The sequence below is a fragment of the Pygocentrus nattereri genome, chromosome 18, assembly GCF_015220715.1.
Source record: "Pygocentrus nattereri isolate fPygNat1 chromosome 18, fPygNat1.pri, whole genome shotgun sequence".
Classification (NCBI taxonomy): domain Eukaryota; kingdom Metazoa; phylum Chordata; class Actinopteri; order Characiformes; family Serrasalmidae; genus Pygocentrus; species Pygocentrus nattereri.
In genome coordinates this window covers 20,281,017-20,302,579 of record NC_051228.1, presented here as the reverse complement: position 1 = coordinate 20,302,579, position 21,563 = coordinate 20,281,017, and the positions used below count along the sequence as shown (strand labels likewise).

Genomic DNA, 21,563 nt, shown 5'->3' with positions numbered 1-21,563 from the left:
TGGCCCCTTCCTGTTCCAATATGACCATAAAGACATGGATGAGTGAGTTTGGTGTGGAAGAACGTGACTGGCCTGCACAAAGTCCTGACCGCAACCATAGAACACCTTTGGGATGAGAGCGGAGACTGCGAGCCAGGCCTTCTCATCCAATATCAGTGTCTGACCTCACAAATGTGCTTCTGGAAGAACAGTCAAAAAAACAAGGTCTAAAGCCTTCCCAGAAGAGCTGAAGTTATAGCCACAAATGGTGGGCCGACATCATATTAAACCCTATGGATTAAGAATGGGATCTCACTCAATTTCATATGCGTGTGAAGGCAGATGAGTGAATACTTTTGGAAATATAGTGTAGTAAGATATAATAAAAGGAGATAACCAGCAAGAAAAAAAATACTCACTGAGCTAGGGTGAAAAAACAACCACCCTCCCTGAACCAAACCTGGAGAAAATGTTAGCAAACCAAAACAGGGCACTCACCACCTACTTTAGAGAATAAGAGTTGCATAATTAATTACAAGAAACATCAAGGCTGATTGAGACAAGCTACACCAAGGTGCTGGGTTCGATCTGGTCAATTGGAGAGCAGTCAACCACCATCTTGCTTTCCCAGGCCCTTAAAGCTGGAGAGCCCCCAGCTGCAGCCAATCAAAAGTCTCCAAGTGCAGGTCATAGTAAAAGAATAGTTAGAACACAAAAAAGAGAAAGACAAGAGGGCAAGGCTGCAAAATCAAGTATATGCATCCTAAGGGTCATAATACAACCTCACTCTCTGATTACGCAGACAAGCTGTTGTAACATGCAAAATGTAGCTTGCCAGTGTCATGTTGAAATAAGTATGTACATTCCTGAAAAAGATGTTGTCTTTGTTTCTCAAAAATGTGTACATCTTTCACCATTAATGGAGTCTTCCCAGATGTATGAGTTACCTACTAACACCCAATCAAACCATGGCACATGCTGGCTTTTGAACTTTACACTGGCAACACTGGCAAGTGGTTGTTTTGTTCTTTGGCCTAGAGAATGCAACGTCCAGGATTTCCATAAACAATGTGAAAGGTTGACTTATTGGACACTGTTGACCCATGACTTTTGTGCACAGTACAGTCTTAATGGAGGAAGTATTTCTGAACTCAAGTAGTAACATCCATCACAGAAGCACACCAATTTTAATGCAGTGCCGTTTGAGAGACTGAAGGCCCCGGTCACAACACTGAAGATGTGTCCAGGTCGCACCGCAAGGTGTATATCAGTACCAATCCAGGAATAGACTGGATGACAACCTTGAAAGGGGACAGCGTGGAGAGACGGCACCCGGGGCAGAGAGGGTTAGCAACCCAAGCTGCAGCTCTTGGAAGGGAGCACCTAACATACGCTACGAAGAATCCTAAGAAAAAATAGCCCCAGAGGCACCCGAAGTGGGGGGGGGGGGGCGATGTGGATATGTCTGACCAAGATGGGCTGCATGAGGAAGCTAGTGCCAGTACTAGATACAGCACCTGATGAGACAGAGGAGGAGCCAGGCCTGGACAGACTCCACAGTGCCCAGAACCCCCTAGCACCGCTAGGTACACCACAAAGCAGACCATCAGAACATCGTCGGATTTTATGGCCCGCTGCCAACAAAGAGTCAGAGTAGCGCCAGTTTGATGTTTGTTGATACAGCCCTTGAAGTAACAGCCAAGGGAGATGTGGACCAGAGGCTCTGGACAATGAGCAATTTCATAATGAGCATCGCATCAAACAGGTTTGGCATTAAGGAACAACATGCCACCAAGACTAATACTGCGGCACCTATTCCAAACCGACGAGAAGCAAAGATTGTCCAACTCAGACAAGAGCTACGGACACTCAGGAGCCAGTACAAGAAAGCAAGTGAGCAAGAGAAGGTATCCCTGGCAGAACTTAGAGGTGTGGTGCAGGAAAGGCTAACCACTCTTCAACGTGCTGAGTGGCACAGGAAGAGGGGCAAGGAAAGGGCCCGCGTGCCTTCGTTGCCAATCCATTCAGGTTCACAAAGAAGTTGCTGGGAGAGAAACACAGTGGTTAACTCACATGTCCCAAGGAGGACATCAACCGCTACCTCAGTAACAGCTACACTGACGGCATGAGAGAGCAAGTCCTTGGCCACTGTGCAGCTCTCATATGTCCAACTGAACCGAGCACCTTATTTAACATCAATAAACCCACAGTCAAAGAGGTCATTAAATCTGCCAGAACAGCTTCAGCACCAGGCCCCAGTGGAGTACCATATAAGATATTCAAGAATTGCCCCAGGCTCTTGGAACGTCTTTGGAAGATCTATAGAGTCATCTGGAGGAAGGGGAAGGTACCTCAGGGTGTGTGGATTCCCAAGGAGGAGAACGCTAGCAACATCGAGCAGTTCAGGACAATCTCTCTCCTAAGTTTTGAGTGTAAGACCTTCTTCAAGATCGTTGCCAATAGCCTCATGGGATTTCTCCTGAAGAACACCTATATTGACATGTCGATGCAGAAGGGAGGTTTTCCAGGTGTCTCAGGGTGTATAGAGCACACAGGTGCGGTGACTCAACTGATCCGAGAGGCATGGGGGACCTGGCAGTGCTGTGGCTTGACCTTGCCAATGCTTATAGATCAATACCACACAAATTGGTGGAGGTTGCCCTAAGCAGACACCACATCCCAGAGAGGATATGTAACCTCATCCTTGACTATTGTAACAACTTTAGTCAGAGGGTGTCCTCTGGGACCTCAACATTGGAGTGGCATCATCTAGAGAATGGAATCATCACTGGCTGCACAATCTCTGTGTCCCTGTTTGCATTGGCCATGAACATGCTCGTGAAGTAGTGGACGTTGAGTGCAGAGGTCCTTTGTCCAGATCTGGCACCCGACAACCTTGGATTAGAGCATTTAGGGACGATCTCACAGTAACTACAACATCAGTGCCCGGATGCAGATGGCATCTCCAAGGTCTCTAATGGCTCTTTACATGGGCATGAATGAGCTTCAAGCCCACAAAGTCCAGGTCCTTAGTCTTGAGGAAAGGAAAAGTGACTGACCGGTTCTACTTCACCCTGGGAGACACTCAGATTCCATCGGTGTCAGAAAAGCTTCACTGGCTACCTGAAGGACACCGCTGCATGCCAAGGTACCAGCGATGACCTTGATATGTGGCTCTTGGCCATGGACAAGTCTGGGCTTCCTGGAAGTTTAAGGCCTGGATCTACAAAACGTGGCATCCTGCCTTCCAGGCCAAGTTTAAGGCCTGGATCTACAAAACATGGCATCCTGCCTTGTCTCCTCTGGCTGCTGCTAGTCTATGAAGTTCCGATCACCATCGTGCAGGGCTTTGAGAGGAGGATTAGCCAGTTCCTACGCAGGTGGCTGGGCCTGCCACGGAGCCTAAGCAACATTGCACTCTTTGGGCATAACACCAAGCTGCAGCTTCCGTTCAGCAGTCTGGCAGAGGAGTTCTAGCCAGAGAAGTCCTGGTCTACAGAGATTACGCCAACACCAAGGTCTTCTCAGCAGGTGTAGAGGTCAGGACAGGACAGAAGTGGCGCGCCCAGGATGCAGTGGAACAGGCATGGTATGGTTGTGACACAGCATCCTGGTGGGCACAGTGGCCACTGGTCAGGCTGGGTAGCAGTGTACCATCACCTTTGTTCAAGCAGGCAAGAAGCCCCAGTCCCCAAAGATGGCCCAGGGGGGCCTGCTTGCAACAGCAAGGGACTGGCAACTATTGGTTGACCTTGGGAGACAGTTGAGACTCTTGGACATGCTTGGGGCAACAAGACATGCTTGGGGCAAACAAGCAGGTAGTGCTACTTGAGCTAACTGTCCCCTGGGAAGATTGGATGGAGGAAGCTTAAGTACGGAAGAAGGCCAAGTATGCTGACCTGGTGGCTGAGTGTCAGAGGAATGGGTGGAAGGCCCATTGGAATGGGTGGAAGGTGAGCATATTGAAGTGGACTGTAGGGGCTTCACAGGCCAGTCTTTACATCGGGCCCTGGGACTCCTAGGGATCTGCGGACTGCATAGGTGAAGAGCCATGAAGAACATCATGGGAGCTGCTGAAAAGGCTTCAAGCTGGCTCTGGTTGAGGAGGGGGAATGCTTGGCGTAGTGCGATACCTGGACACAAGTCGGGGCATGATCACCCCCAGCTGGATCACCCGGGTGAGGGTGTCTGATGTAAGACCCGAAACACCCTGTGACCCTGGTGACATCACTGAAGATGTGTCCAGGTCGCACTGCAAGGTGTATTTCAGTACCGGGCTGCAAATCTGACAATACAGATACATAGACTATTTACGGTTCATACTCTTAATTTGTTCCTAACCATACTTTTTTGGGTGTGCAAGCAAGCAAAAAAGCAAGGAAGACGAAACAATGAAGCATTAAACATTTTGTTTTTATACTGTTTTTGCATAAATGTAGCTTTTTGAGATAGGAGTTTGTAACTGAGTGAAAGTATAAGGATTTAATTTTCTTCCAAACCAATAGTTTAGTGTAATACTCGTGTGTTTTCCACCCTTGGTGTTTGGTGTGGCAGGGAAGGGCGCTGTTTGCTCAGTTTACTGTCTATAGTGTCTGTAGATATAGTTATCTATAGTAAACGGAACCATATATATTGATAAGATGCTGAAATAGAGCACTGCAGGTGCTGCGCTACAAACAAGCAAACAGCACTCATGATTTTTCTACAGGCTCAGATACAGAAGTCATTATGACCCAGCAGGAAATTGGAAATCATTTTCCAATTAGGCCTAGAAATAACTTGCAGTATTATCTATTTAGGGCCATTTTTCAACCACCATTTTTGCTACTGTGCCTGTAAAATTGAGATAGGTAAATTAGGTCTGTTCTAATTGGCAGCCCTGTATTGTGTCTCATTCAGAAAGCAGCCTTGGTTGAAACGTTCCTTATAACTTCAGTGTGAGTGGGTGTGGGCTAAACTGCTTTAGGCTGAAAGGATGGATAGAAGTAAATATGCTGTTTTTTGTGTGATCACAAAAACAATGAATTTGAAACTGGGTGTGAAGGCAAGTCAAGTGTTTTTATCGTAATTTCTTATTGTAAAATTGGAACAATGTGTCATTTTGCACCTTATTTTCAAACTATGGGCTGTATGGAGTGGAGCGGGAACATTGCATTTAAAAGTGTTTATGTACTACTATTATTCAAATGGAATATATCATGGAAAACCTAATTTTTTAAATAAAACAGTCTAATGTAAAATGCAAACACTGTTGAAGTTTCAAAATGTTACAGTCCATATATGTAAACTATACTGCAGATAGAGCCCGTTTCGAAATACATTGTTTAGGTGATGTCACAATAACCAAAGCTTTTGCATATGTTTGCTTATTCAGCATACAGCACAATACAGGGCAGCCTGTCAGAACAAAACTACATATATATATCAGGCTTAAGGGCACAGTAACAAAACCGGCCTGTTCAGGTGTAAGGCATAAAGAGAGGTAGAAGAAAAATAAAACTATGACTGTTTTGATACATAAAACCATGCAAATATCATAACTGGACCTCTAGGAACAAAATGTAAGAACAAAATGTAAGATATGAGCCCTCTAAAAAAAATGTTTTCCATGTTTTAGTGTTTTAAAGAACAACCTGACTTGGGTCAATGGTTCTCCGTTCTGCTGTGTACTAAATTACTGAATGATTTCAGGTCAAGAACCCCTTTAAGGAACATTATCTGACCAAGCACCATCCTACTTACAGAAAGCATTGGCTTGATGAGACTTTCATTGATTAATTCACATAGAGACATGCTTCAGGTGAACCAAAAATCATTGGGCCACACTTTATACTGCAACTGAACTGAAATGTCATATTTTTCCCAAATGGCAAGTGTTTATGTCACTGTGACCTCCATTACTGTGCACTCCATTATGTTTTTGAGCTGTGGGAAATATATTTGGTAAAATGATGTGTGGAGTAGAACTCTGTGGGGTTTGGCAGCCTAGTCATTTACTCACACTGAGAAAATCAGACTGTCAGCCCTGTAGAGTTCAGAGACATGGCGGAATTCGTCAGTGACAAAGAACAATACACTCTGGTTTGTTTTAGCCTCTGAATGATGTGTTCTTAATTTCTACAGCGGTGATTTAAAATACATTTATACATTTGAGAAACAAAGGCTACCGTGAGCCAGCCACTGCACACATTAAACTGTTTGAATATGCTGCGTTGGCTCAGAGCCATCAGCCAGGGGAGTAATGTACATAATCAGAAACCGACATGTGCTCTGCAGCTGCCCTTCACAAAACTCAACCACAGCTAACTGCAGAGGCCTTTGGTCATTACCTGATGACTTTTGTTACTACTACGGTGTTGTATAGGGGTGTAATGATAAATTCATTCTGAATAATAATAATTCATTTCAAAGGCTGTGTTAAGATTCTACAAGTGATACAGATCAATAAAGCCTTTCTAAGGTTTGTACAAAGAAAATATTTTTCCTTTTCCATTCTAGGACAGAGTTGAACAATGATGGTAATGATGTTAAAATTTTAACCCAGCAGGAGTTCAGTTTGGGCAACTAGCCAAAACAAATTTTTTGGGGCTTTGGGTACAGGTTGAGGGGGAAATGCTTTGATAGTTACTTTAACAACTGACTGCGTACTGTGGTGAGTAAAGGCTGATTAACTAGGGTCCAACAGCACTAGGCATAACCACGGGTGCTTTATCCCACTCGTAGGCCCTGGGGTTGCAGGTAGTCATGGGCTCTATGGATCTAGTTACATACAGCATCGAAAAGCTTAAAACTTTTGTTTTTAGTAAAGGTGCACACACTGCTGGCACCAGTCATCGACTCCAGCCTGGCCATCCATTATTGCATGAACAATAGTTCAGAATCAGAGCACTAAAAGCAGGAGCCCACTGAAAGCCATGGTTGGGAATTTGTGCTGAGAAGGCAGTACGTTCTCAAATGAAGATGAAGTTTGATTCACCACATTCTTTTTTTTTTTAATTTTCTGTTCCACAGAAATTGTGCCACAGTTATATTCTGGCAACTGTATCACCACCCCAACAAACCCTGCTCCGGCCCTTAGCACAACTGCTACACCACTTATGGTGGAATGGAAAATTCATGGAAGAAACTGGCGAATAGGAAGCCAGTTTGAACATCACTCGCTTAGTCTGTAAACAGCAAGTTCTGGAAGAGTTGGTTTGCTGGTAAATCCACTAAGTTGATCAAAACTGATTTAAGAACAACCAGCACTGCAGCAACCTTCAATATGAAGCATATGTCCACCCAACATAAACACATTTGTCCAGACAACATAACTAGTTAAGTTAAAACCTGACAGCTAAGATACACAAAGATGGGAAAACAACATTGTAAACTTTAAAACCTAAGCATCATAAGCAAAAACATTCTGTCACGATGGACATGAAAATACTCATGTCCATTCATTTCTCACCTGTGATGCACTAAAGTAACTTAACAGGTTTGCTTTGACATTTTTGCAAAGCCTATTTAAGCCTTTGTAATTAAAGTACCAAATCCTCAGAAAACGTTTTTTTTTTTGGCATTAAATGGGTAGGACATGACATACTTTGTAGGATGAAATCTTTTATAACCGCTACAGTTTCATCTTGTAATACAACTGGAGCTTGAAAGTCAAACATTCTGTCAGCATGCTGAAATGAACTGCAAGCTTGAGAGAAAGATAGAACAGATAGATAGAAAAGAAGTTGATTTTGGCAGAGAGCGTGTAATTTGATTGGCTATAAAACAGTGACAACACTCACAGAAAACAAATAGAATCAAAGCCTGTTGCACACTGTTTGGTAATACATGTCGTTCAACACGGAACTTGTAGATAGGATTGGACACGTCTCACTTAGAGGTACTATGACTCAAATGAAGAAACTCCTTCAAAGCCTGAGGAAGAACCACAAAGAGAATCCAAGACTCAAAATGAAACACTCCCTAAGAACATAAGGGAAATCCAGGAACCAAAACTCAAAAGTAAAAAACACTAAAAGGAACCAGGACTTCCGATGAAGATTAAACAGTAGCACTGTGATAAAACAGAGAAAAGATTCAGAAGAATCAGTGACCAACAGAGTCTAGAGGATCTAGAGGATCTACTGACACCAAGCGCAATAAAATCATTTGTTATTTTTTTATTTTTGTTCAGAGAGATGTATTTACTCCCTTTATCGATGCTGATAACAAGCCTACCCAATTAAGATAATGATATTTGATTTGTTTCTGTGAGTGTGGTCACTGTATCATGGCCAATTAAATTACACTCTCTGCCAAACTTCCTCTAATCACTGCAGGGCAACCGCTGTTATCTGCTATTGCCTCGAATTTAGTTCATTATCAGTGCGTAAGTGTTTGAATTGAAAACACAAATTGCGTTTAAAAAATGTAATTGGCTGTGTGTAAAAGTGGGTGTGGCATGTGCCCACACCTGGGGCCCGACGATGACAGTCACGAGAGCCGGCCACGAGAGGCACCAGAGCAAGGAGCGAGTCCAGAGCTCCACCGCCCAGGTCCCGTCCCCGGTTACACAGCGATGCCGCTTCACTACACCTCACGTTCGACCCGGGTGGCCAAGCTGCCAGCTGGAGGTGGTAACGAGGAGGTGGAGCGGCAAGCTCTCGTTCCCTCTCGGCTCTGGGATTCTGTACTGTAGACGGTGTCAATTTTTAGGTTGTCATCATCAGTTTTCTGCAAACTTTAAGTGTGATGTGTTGCTCTTCTGGGCGGCACGGTGGCGTAGTGGGTAGCGCTGTTGCCTCACAGCAAAGAGGGCCTGGGTTCAATTCCCTGACCGGGGTCCTCTCTGTGTGGAGTTTGCATGTTCTCCCCGTGTCTGTGTGGGGTTCCTCCCACAGTCCAAAGACATGCAGTCAGGTCGATTGGACATGTTAAATTACCCCTAGGTGTGAGTGTCTGTCTGTCTGCCCTGCGATGGCCTGGTGACCTGTCCAGGGTGTATCCTGCCTTCTGCCCGAAGACTGCTGGGATAGGCTCCAGCACCCCCCCGCGACCCTGACGGAGAAGCGTATTAGAAAATGGATGGGTGTTGCTCTTCCTCATCTTTGCACATGATTTTATCTCATTCATGTCATCTGTTTTGGGCCCACGCATTTGGAAACTGTCTACCAAGTTGGACAACCCAGTTTTCCAAAGATTTATTTCTGCTTATGCTACTGGATCAAATGACAACTTGTGGTAGACCTCAGTTGTTTTGGTGAAGTTGAAGGCTTTTCAGATTAAAATCTGCACACCGGTGAAGTGTTGTGTGACAGATTGGCCAGAGCGCAGCAACAGCACACATAACCTCAAGTTAAACTCAAGTTCAGTTCACCTTGACTGACTATGATTCTGGGTTTAATTTTGAGGCTGAAATCGATTCCTATTTGCCAGGTTCTTGTTTGAATTTTCCATTCCACCTTAAATGGTGCAGCAGTTACAATCTAGCACGTGCAACTGCTGCACTATTTAAGGTGGAAAGGAAAATTCAAATAAGAACCTGATGGATAAGAAGCTTAATTCGCTTAGGTTTGTGCAGTAATAGTATAGCAGAGATAACTGGAAGTCATGAACAGGTGGCGGCAGTGTGTGTCCTATGAGCACCTGTAGCCCCAGGGCCCCTAAGCAGATTAAAGTGCCCCTGACTGATAGCGCTGTACTGTGATAGGTATATGAAAATGCAGTCAGAGAACATGCTACAAGCTAATGCTAGCTAAAGCTGCTATTCCACTGAATGGTACAAGCTTAACTGGTAACAGGCACTATTTTTGGTATCACCTCTTTGGTATGATACTAAAAGATGGTGTGGGGGGGGGGGGAATGCAGATTACTGATTGTTTAAAGAAAATGTTAAACACATATGCCAGTGTTAGCTACCAAGTTAGCACCCTCTTGCATCGCCTTTGAGCAGCTACAATCGTCTCATTGTCTGACCTCTGATGTGGTTTTTCTCAAAACCTGTTTTTAGCTGTCTTTTGTCTTGCAAATTGTGTTTAGCTTTTTCGATATTATCTTCTCACGCTAGTTTTTTTTTTTTTTTTTTTATTGCAGTTCTTGCCACAGCTGTCCACCTTCACATGATTCACTTATGAAAACTGCCACAGTGGTAACCTAATGCATTCTCTAGAGCACTGCCTGTTGTGTCAACACCAGATTTACACAGGGCTGAGTTAGATACGCAAATCTCTCAAGGCTGCTGTTAACTTCTTCAAAGTTCTGTTCCTCTCTAAATACTGCAGTAATTACATGCTAGTGCCCCTACAGGCATCTGAATGTCAATGCTACATCATTTAAGGTGAGAAGAAGCTAATGTAGGCTTCATCTAATCTCTACTGTATGAGACGCAGTTACACTCAGCAAACCAAATACTCCAAATCTCTTGGCTCTACCAACTGAGGTGGGGGCCACTGGTTTAACCCCTAAATTACTACAGATATACAGTTGGCTTTAACCGTTACAGTTTTAGGCATACTCATATGTATGAGTTTATACATTAGCTCACAGTAACCAGTCCAATGGTAATCTCCTGATTAGTTTAATCACTGCAGCTTTATGGTTGAGTGTGGCAAGCAATGCAGTATTTTTGACACTATAAAAGCATGTGCGTTCAGTGGAGCAGGATATAAGACCCCCTGACACCGAACCTGATTCCACCCTATCCCACTGCTTCGCGCACACCTAAAGCCACACGAGACAAAGTGAATGCTCTATAGCAGCAGATTATACACTCTTCAGTGTTTTTTTAGTAAAGACAATCTTTGCGTTGTGAAAGAGCTCTTCAGTCTGATGGAAAATGTGCTGTAAATGGTCCTATATAGAAGCTTTTGTAAAGGGTTCAATTTATTTAACACAAGTGCTGTATAAATCTGAAACAACTCTCTTTTTTATCACACAATGAGCTATATAGAAATTAGCATTTGTGTTTAATTGGTGGCAGTTCGAGGTGCGCGTTCCCGAGGAGGCGCTGCGCGTTCATGAGGTTCTCGCCATAGAAAACAAAGCTATCTGCGCGGCTCCCATTAGGCTCCAGCCAAGTGAACAGACCGCGGCTCCGTCTGCATGTAGACCGAAAACAACAGCCCCCAAAAAATGGATTTACAGCTGGTCTAAGGGCCGACGACACGGAGGCCTGTTTTAGAAGGGAGTGAAGACGGCAGGCAGTCGCGGAACTGGCAAAAATATACATATTTTTTCTCCCTTCGGAGTGCTTTGTCTTGGCCAGCTTAGCAAAAGCCATCGTTGTCATTTTCTATTGCAAAGCTATCCAGCTAGTGTCTGCTAGCTGATCAGCCACGGAGGGAAAGCAAACAGCGAAAAACCTTCGCCATGTCGCTATCAGACGGGGTTTATTGAAGAGGGAGAAGGCAGAAGCTGTGGAGGAAATACAATTTTTCGCCGTTTTTCGCTTCAGGGAAACCCATTGACTGTTTGTCCTCGGCGACATGGCGGAGCAGAGCTACTCCTGGTGAGTGCGGCATTAGCACCGTTTAGCTTCGTTGTTGCGATGTTGTTATCGTTTACACTGGAAGAAAATGCCCCTGTTTGCTCTCTGCTTACAGCCCCGAGTGCTGTCACGACAGTAAATAGGACATCCGCGACTGTTTTCACACATCTAAGTTACGCTAAACAACGACCGAGGTCCCCGTTAAAGGATCGAGACGTTGTTTTGGCACTCGGACGCTGGCTAAGCTAGGCTAAGCTAACACCCAGCTCGGCCAAAACATTAAAACGGCTTTTTAGTACAACGAGCTGAACTTTGTATGAAATGTTTAAAAGGGAAATTGTGTAAAGTGTCATTGAGTCGTTGCTGTTGCCACACTCGATGCCGTGTTTGTGGATTCTGGGATAGCTAAGCTTAGCTAGCTAGCTAGCTAGCCTGTAGGTTTGGAGACTCAAATCGGGGCTTCTTGTTTGCATTTTTCCGTTCCACCTTAAATGGTGCAGCAGTTACGTTTTGGCGCATGAGGTACCAGAATGTAACTGCCTCGCCGTTTAAGGTGGAACGGGAAAAAATAGAATAGGAAGCTTCGTTTGTAGGTAACCAATAAAGGAGAATTCCATTACTTTGGGCTTTAACGTTAGCTTAGCAAGCTATCGAGTCCCATTCTTTTTAATGGAGCCTGTCTTACCAAAATTAGCACTTGAGCTAACTTATCGGACACCTTTCGCTTGCAGACCGACCGACCCCGTCTACCACATAGGCTGCTTCTGACAGCATTTATTTCTTATGTTTACCATCTGTTTTGATAGGCAACGTGTTGGTTGTTGCCTTGTTAAACCCGTAGTTGGTATTTGGAGCTGCGTAACCAGCTAGCGCCAGTTGCTTTTAACCCGCTGTTGAGGGCAATAATTGCGGGTTTAGCTCATTATAAACCAGATGGACCAGCGCAGGCTAATCCTCACTTCTTTACGGGCCACTGCAGGACATTCATTTCTCTGTTGTCTGTATTTTTAAGGTTGTAAGGTGCATTTTGAGGAGGTTTCATCACTAGTTTTGGTGTAAGGCAGTCTAGTGCTGAGTCGATAAATCGTGCATATACCGGTTTTTGTGTCACGATGATATTGATCATTAGTTTTTGCGGAAGTAATAGAGGGTAAAAACTTAAGTCGTTTACTGGGTGCTTTTTCACAGTTTCACAAACAGTTTCTCTGTTTGTGGCAGTTATATTGATGATTAGTTTTTGCGGTAGTAATCGATAGCAAAACTTGGCAATATGCCATTTGGTGGGTGCTTTTGATAAAATCGGTCTAAATACATCAAAACTAAAATAAGTTACTCCAAATGTGCTTTCTGTCCTGATGCTTTTCCTTTGGTGTAAGTTTAAGAGGGGAAAACTGAACAAAACAAGCTGTCATGTCTTCGAGTATAGAGCAGCAGCTCTCGAAGGATGGGTTCATTTGCATTTTTTAAACCAAGCTTCAGATATCATTTAAAGGCATGGTAGAGGTGGGTGATATGCTGTATTGTGGAGTATCGCATTGACATTTTTCGCCATATGTCATGATATGATTTTTTTTTTTTTCTGACCTCCAAGTTGGAACATGAATTGCAAAAGTAGTGCCACATTTAAAATACTCTCAAAACTAAATACAGTAATTTTTATTTAGTATTTCACATACTGCACTACACTAAATCCAGTCAAACATGTCTAAATAGACTCCGTGATCAAACAGGCAGTTGGGAAGTGTTTTTAAATATTGACAATACTGATAATGTTTAGAAAAGCATACTATGTCATATTGCCATGTAGTTGCCATGTTATTTATCATACCGATAAATATTGTCATATTGCCCAGCCATGCGACCTAATACGGTCCAGTGCTAATACAGCTTGTTTTTCCACTGACATCTGAATTCCCGTTTAAGACAGCTGGCAGTCCTCTAAAAACTAAATGTTGAAGCCCTCTGGGTCTCTTCAGTAATGATAACCATTTAACCTAAGAATGTGTTTCTTCTTTCCCCTAATAAGGATTTGAACTTCCCAGGGAGCCTGAGAACATGTTAACTTGACCATTTCTGTAGCTTCATTAGCCACACATTTGGCAAATTGTCACTCTGACATAATTTTGCATTGCTAGTGAGTTAGTGGTTTGAGCCAAGATTATTGATTGTTGACTGAAGTGTCAGTGTGCCAGACAGATAAATGATTCATTGATCAGTGTTTATTTGCATTGCAACCAGTATAATTGATGGCTTTATTGAGGATGTCTCTTGAACACTAGATTTTTAGTCTTTCTTTGCTGCTCTGACAAACACGGCATTGAGTTGAGTTGAGTTTCACAGCCCTAGTCTCTTTTCAGTCTGTCTTTTTCAGAGTCTGTCACTATGAGAGAATGGGATTTATGTAGACGTGGCTGATATGGTAAAAATCTGATATTGCAATACTCAAGGAAAGTTGCACCGCACACAACATGTCACAATATTTATTTTTTCAGACATCCAATCAGTTGGAACAGAGATAAAAGAACCAGTGCTATTAAAAAAAAAATACTATATAAAACTGTGAATACAGTGATTTTTATTCAGTATTAGACATGCTGTGTTGCACTTAATCCAGTTAGCAAGGACAAATTTTCTCTCTTTGTAATGAGTCATTTGGTTAGTGTCATCATCAATTGGTTAGTGTTCTAAGTAGGAGTGAATATCCACAATATGGCATCTGTATGTATATGTGTGTATATATTTTTTGTGTGTGTGTGTATGTGTATGTGTGTGTGTATATATATATATATATATATATATATATATATATATATATATATATATATATATATATATATATATATATATATATATATATATATATATATATATATATATAACAACTTTTATGTATGTAGCTATTAGTCTTTAAACTTGGCTTGAGGTTGTTTTATGCATTTGCTAATTAACAATGATGACAATAGATTAATAACATTCAAGAATTCGCAGTTTCAGTGAACTTGCCTGCTAATACAAAAGATGGGGGGAAAAAAGTATTTTTCCTGTCAAAATATATAACCAAGGACGTACAAAGTAGCAGCAATAAAATATAATACACGCACACACATCCTTTAAGCCGGTTATCCTACTGGGTTGCCAAGGGAGCTGGAGCTCATCCCAGCAGTCATTGGCAATAAAATATGACAAAACTAAATCAGTTTTTCTTCAATCAAGTAAATAAAATAATAAATCTAAATTTAAATGTTAAATATAAACATTGCAGTCTGTGCTCTGTGCGTTTGGTTGTCTGTCTACACTTTTTCAAAATTTTACAATTGCAGGTTTTTATTGAAACAGAGGAAAGTCAGAATCTCTCCGTTCTCTTCTGAGAGCAGATATCACCTGCTGCAAAGAAGATGCGCTCTGATGGAGCAGATAGGAAAGTGGCGAATGTTTGAGGCAAACTTGGTTTTGTATGAACAGTTAAATGAACGATTTTGTGTAAACTTTTCATTTTGGCAGAAACCCTTTGTCCAGCTATCCTGTGTGTTCACGGAGAGTGTTCACTTCCTTAAACTGTTAGCAAGTGGAGCCAAACGTTCGTGGAAAGCAGAAAACTGTTTTCAAACGCTCTCCTACCTTCGCCGAATTTGACCACACCGGTGGCCTCGGCATCAAGACAGTGATGCAATGTTTAAAACTAGACGTTATCTGGAAGGTGAACAGGATTGCTACGAATAATAGTTGCTTCTCTGTTCCAATCCCATTAACAATTTGGGAGAATATGCATTTCTAAATGGATATTACAGCTCAGCTCACAACATAAAGTAGGGCAGAATTCACTATTTCTCAAGCTAGCTCGCTACCACAGCTATCGCCGCGTCCCAAACCACACACTTCAGTACTTCGCACACTACACTAATAATTTCTAATGTTATATGCTCTATTTTTGCACACTTTCGTGTGCTCGTATGCAATTTGGAACAGGGCCCATCTTACCGACATGAATCTTCATCCATTGAACTGACAGGTTTCCTCATCAGATGCTCCAACATGAAGAATGCGCTCCTGTCCCAGCTGAGGTCAGCTTTAGAAATAGCACAACTGAGAACTTTTTTTTTTTCTGGGTTTATCTCCAACACTTTAGAGGATTTTGTTCTTGAGGCTGCCATCGCACTGTTAAGTTTCCAGTAAGCAATAATGTCAAAATGTTTCTAGTGAGCATGAAACAGGTGTATATTGACAGCACCAACTAATCGACTGTTAAATTAGTTGCCAACTAATTTGGTCACCAATTTTAGTCTCACACGCACATTTTCTAAGCAGCTTCTCCCTCAAGGTCTCGGGGTGTGCTGGAGCCTATCCCAGCGGTCATCGGGCGAAAGGCAGGATACACCCTGGTCAGGTCGCCAGTCCATCGCAGGGCAGACAGACACAGACAGACGCTCACTCCTAGGTGAAATTTACCATGTCCATTTGGCCTGACTACTTCTCTTTGGACTGTGGGAGGAAATCACACAGACACGGGGAGAACATGCAAACTCCACACAGAGAGGACCCCGGTCACCCGGCCGGGGAATCGAACCCAGGCCCTCCTCATTGTGAGGCGACAGCGCTACCCACCGCGCCACCAATTTTAGCCAACTAAGTCAAATATTATTATATATAAATATAAAATATGCTATTTGAGTCATATGTGAGTTTTAAACACCACTTCAAGGTGTGCTATAATGCCCAATTGTTAGAAACCAGAAATGGTCTGTCTGCTTTTATCTCCCCTCTTATCAATTACGACATGTAGACTCTAGTGTCTTTCCCCATTTACTTAGAGATGCCGTTGCCTTTTTGTTGGTGTTAACCTTCCGGTTTGCCAGGTTCAGTTTGAACATAGACTCACCCTCCCCTGTGTGTGAGCTTTTTATGGGGGTTGAAATGCCATTAACAGGTGTAACGTAAAGCCGACCTCAATGTGTGTCAGGAAAACAAACCCAGTGAGTTTTGGCAACAGTAAATAACATCACTGTTTGTGCTGTGATCTAGGCCACCATTTCTTGATTTAACAGATTAGTCTTAGACTGTCCTAGCTTATTCTGTGGTCTCAAAAGTAGGCGATAGCTTCTTATAAAATTCTCTGACTGAGCTGTAAACAATATAAAAATGAATGGGGTTCACTCTAATACCCAGTGTTTATCACTGACAGTGCTTTCCTTGAAATATGGCAAAATAGGTTGTTTTAAATGTTAGTATGCTTTCATTAAAAAAAAAAATATTGCAAGAGTCTATAGAATTTTGGACATTTTGCCCTATGAAGTATTCCCCAATAATGGTTTGAATAGATGACATGGTATGCTGGTTTCACCATATATATATTTGTATTAAATCTGGCATCTTTACAGAGAAAATGCACTTACCAAAGGCACATAGCTTATATTTTCCAAAGCTGAAAATCTTTTAAGAAAAAAATCTCAATGCATCTAAGGATCCCTGCTGTTAACAGGGACTTTTAGTGATTTGTTCCCCCCCCCCCCCCAAAATTTCTGCTTGTTTCAGTGGTTTAGATATAAACAGTCATCCAGAGTGCTTTGGTGTGAAATGGTTGATTTGTAAACTTAAAGACTCAGATTTCTTTATAGTGGTGGTGATGGGAACCAGGGGTCACAATGTCTACAACACAAATACAGACATTTTGTTTACTGTTCAAAACCACCAGTGAACCTACATGAGTCTTCTGAGTTTTTATATGTGATGTCGATGAAATAGTGGTAAACCTGAAAAAAAAGGCCTGCATGTACCTCCCATTGTGAATGGATTTAATATGCAGGTGAAACCTTCTCAAAACTATTGTAAAACAGTGTTTGACATCACGCAGTGTATTCATAACCGTTTCTTTCTGTTGAGGGAGCTTTTATAGGTGAACGTCTGGTTCCTATCACCGCAACTGTGAACAATTCTGACTCTCTAGGTTCTCTAGAACAGAGCATTTCACACAAAATCACTCTGAATGACTGTTGACATCTTGATGATTTCATTATGCCAACTCTTAAAGATACGCTTGCGTTCTTGTGTTTCTCTTATGATGGTTTAGAAGTTATCAGAATGTCCTCACTGATAATCTAAGTGTTAAAAGAGGCTTTAGATTAAATCTGTATTTTCCACAGTTGGCACCCTTGACTTTAAATGTCCTGATCCTTTTCACGTTCTAGTTTGGCTGCTTATGTAAAAATAAAGCGCCAAGCATTTGCTTTCGTGATTTATCTAGTGGTGGAACGGATGGCTGAAGAGACCTTCATTATTAAGTTGTCTGGTGTTGTTTTTCGGCTGCAGGTCTGCATTCCCTTGGTCTCCAAGAATGGTCTTAACTTTAATGTAGACACAACAGGAAATTAGGCCAAATGCAAGGCTAAGCAGATGCTACTTCGAATGTGTAAATAAGCCATCTCTGCACTTTAGAACTAAGTTGCTGGATTTCATTGCAAGTAACCTATGATGAAACCATGGGATTATACAGCTTGTATGTTTATATTCTTGGTAGAATGACTGTATCCTTTTACTGGTTGACCCTGATATTGCGAGCTGCTTCCTGCCTGCAAAAGCTTTTTCCTATGAGGCCTTTGTCGTTTTCAATAGAAGCCAGTTCCGAATGTTGTACATAGATTGCACTGAAATGTGTGAATGAATGATCTGACACACAACCAGGATAGCTCCAGACTGTAAATCTTTTCAGCATCAGAGGTGTTCCAGGGTCATTGTGCAAATGGTTGAAACCCAAGAACCGTGATCAAATCCTTCATGAAATTACTTTAATTGTCAGCAAAGAATGGAATACTTTGTCAAGGCATAAAGAGTACCCATACCCACAGTGCTTTTCCCAATTTTTCCAAGTGGTCGGCCTAAACAGAGTTCAGAATTGCAGAGAAGTTGTGGAAGAAATCATTTTAAGCAGTCCAATATGTGAAAGCAGCATGATTCATGTGAAATAAGTGTAGAAATTGCTGTCATTGGTTATCTTAAAGGAGAATTTGATTTATTATATATATTTTTAATTTTCTGTGTGTCAAGTGTTGATGTAAACAAAGTAATTTATGGTGATTTGATATAAAATGGCTAAGCTTGGCTCTTTACAGTGGTGGTGATAGGAACTAGGGGTCGCCATGTCTACAACACAAATACAAAGTTTGTGCAGAAAGTTTTGAATAAAATAAAATCCACAAGGAAATTAAGTGTTGAAGTCTTCAGCGAATACAAATAAGGTAAACTTAATTTAAAAATTGCTACTCATAGTAATCATGTGTTACTTAAATGTGTTGCCAGTTTTGCTTCAATTTCTTGCTGATATATTTTTAACTTCTGAAATCTTTCTTTTGCTTCTTATTCTAACCAGGAGCAGGTCTTGGAAAAGGGGGTTCACCTGCACTCCCTATTGGTCAACTGATGTGAAGAGTGAAGTCTTCTGACCATGTAGCCATGCCCACTTTGAGAGCTGTGATCTGCCTTGAACATGGCAGAGCACTTAGTACTTAGTGTAGTACTTCTAGAGTGGATTGCCCTGGCTTGCTGAACATTGAGGAGTGTTTGTCATATTTATCAATGTAGCACATGGTCAGGGTCCTGAGCCTTTATGTACTAGGGCATACAGTGGCTGTTATGTCAGTCTTTTTGGTTCTACCCTCATAATACTCTGTCAGTCACTAAAACTGGCTTTGTGATTTAACACATCAGTTTACAGAACGCTAGAGCTCCAAATCTTTGGCTTCACATTAAGCAGATCTCTGGTTTCTATTAACAGTATGGCTAGTCTAATTATCCCTGGATTACGATGCTAGGATTTTTAGCACTAACATCTGAAAACCCTAAAGTTGATACAGCTCTATATCCTCAATTTAATTTGTTTTTTTTTCTTCATGTTTGAAATAAGTTATATCATTTGACATAGGAATGTAAACATGTGTTATGTTAATAATTTAAATTTGACAAACGTCGCTCATCATGTTAGAAACGACGCTGTGCCGAAGGCAGCACTCGGTACGACTTATGTTCCACTATCTTGCAGCAGTTCATGCTGAGTGGCTATGTGTTCAGGTAACCTCTCACTCCAAATCAGTTTACCTACAGAGTACAGGTGAATGCCTCTCCTAAGGTCAGCCTTCCATGAAAATCTGCTGAATGTCTGAAGCAAGAGAGCCATTCCAGAAGCAGAAAATATATCAGCAAAATAGAAAAAATGAAAGCAAAGACTGCCAAAAAGAGTAATAATTTCATATGAAAATTGTACAGTTGTAAGTTAAGTTTTTGATACTTAATGATTTGCTTGTGGATTTTATTATTTTATTTGAAACGTATCTCCATAGATTTTGCTCTGAAATATTTTTAAGGTCAAAAACTCTGAAAACTATTGAAAAACAATGGCTATGTTATGTAGCAGGTAAGAATGGCCCAAATGCTTTTTTTTTGGCTGTTGACATTGTTTTAAATATGATGTATGTATGACAGGCTGAACAGATCACGCTCCTAAACCAACCTGCATACGGAAAAGAGCAATGCTTAATGATGGTTCACATTGCTCCGCAACAGGTAATCATGACTATGAACGAACGCCAGTCGCTCCTTGAGCTTTCCATTTCAACCTCGCCAGCATCACAGAAGCTTTACTGACTGACACCTGGGCTCATCACCCAGAATGTGTTAGAGCTTGCTGTGAAAAGTGCACATTATTCGGCCATGGTCACTTCTTCTTTCATTCATGTCCTCAGATTCTTTAAACTATGCTTTCAGACTTGTAACTGTTATTTGGCACTGCGGCCTCGCTCTCCTACAGCCATGTTCAGCCTTTTCTTTCAAAATCTCTTTGAACACGGAACAGTTGCGATAAATGTCTTCTCATTTTCTGGTACAGAAACATCTGCCTAAACATTTGAGCTCTCAGCAGTGTGAATTATGATAGATGACTAGTTGTATTGATGTAAGAGTAGCATGAATTCCAATCTGGCTGTTCAGCCTGAGCCGCATTGCTGCAGTTCCGATTCGTATCGGATTCGAATTGAAAATGTCAGATTAATTGTTTTTTGCTGTTCACACTGCCTCACAGATAACACATCTGTGTCACATATCAAGGAAGAGATCGGATTTGGTGCACTTTTACCAGCTGTGTGAACAAAAAAAATGTCTCAAAGCTCAGGTGAATCAGTGTATTCATAGCAATTTCATTCTGTGAGGGAGCTTCTTTTAGAGGCATTAAACTCAACCATACTATGTGAATTTTCCCTAATTCATAAATATCCACAAACAAGAACATATGAAAAACATTAAAAAAAAATATGGATTTACTGCCATATTTTGGGAGAGGGGCACCGCTAATGACTGTAAAATGCAATTGAATGAACAGCATTCAGAAGCACAGCCATAACTTTCAATGTGAACACTGTTGTAGCTTCATTGATCTCAGTAACAAACCTGGAGGACAAATTGTTCAAAGCCTGATGAAGGTGGATCGGCCGGATCGAATGATAAAAATACCTTGACTACATTGTGAAAACAAGAATCCCTTCATGTTATTTCTTTGGTTGACTGACATAATTATCCAAAAAAGTAAAAGTATTCTTGTAATAGTAAATTTACAATAAACGTATTTTTAGGTCCCATTTGGCCAGTGCATGTTTTATGTCTCTCTGCCCTTGATATCGATTTAAAATCTAAAATGTAACAAAAAAAATTAAAATCACATAATAATATAGTTTTTTGGGGCACATAGAATTATCAGCATAGACAGTCAGGCCCTGTTTCCTATTATGTAAAATTCATTCATAATAGTGTTTCAAGCAGAGCAAGTTGTCACCAATCTGGGTTCACTCGTGTCAAAGGTGCTTTAAATTCAGTAACCAGAGAAAATAGCCATAGCAGCTTATGACTATGGACACAACCCAGAAATGACTTTGATGCACTGTTGGTTTTGTCAACAAGCTGTAGTGTAGTCATGTGACCCAGCAGTTATTTTCACTGACACATTTTTCAGCTGAGTCACTTGGAAAGAGCGGTCAGTTTGGCATTGTGCAAAGCAGTGCTGGCCAGTATTAAAATTCAGCATCACCATATTTCACAAACATATCACAGTACCACAAGCTCATGTTTCCTTGGACTTTGGGGT

General features: G+C 41.6%; 1 protein-coding gene and 1 pseudogene across 1 annotated transcript in view; both read left to right on the top strand.

The window, feature by feature from the left end:
- The first annotated feature begins 1,453 nt into the window (after window positions 1-1,453).
- On the top strand, window positions 1,454-4,134 carry LOC108427223 (annotated as a pseudogene).
- Window positions 4,135-10,988: 6,854 nt separating this feature from the next.
- sppl3 (signal peptide peptidase 3) overlaps window positions 10,989-21,563 on the top strand; it is a 47,431-nt gene continuing 36,856 nt past the window's right edge. The window contains exon 1 of the mRNA XM_017697274.2: window positions 10,989-11,464. Coding sequence (XP_017552763.1) covers window positions 11,442-11,464 — 23 coding nt within the window. The 5' untranslated portion in view covers window positions 10,989-11,441. The remainder of the gene's footprint in view (window positions 11,465-21,563) is intronic.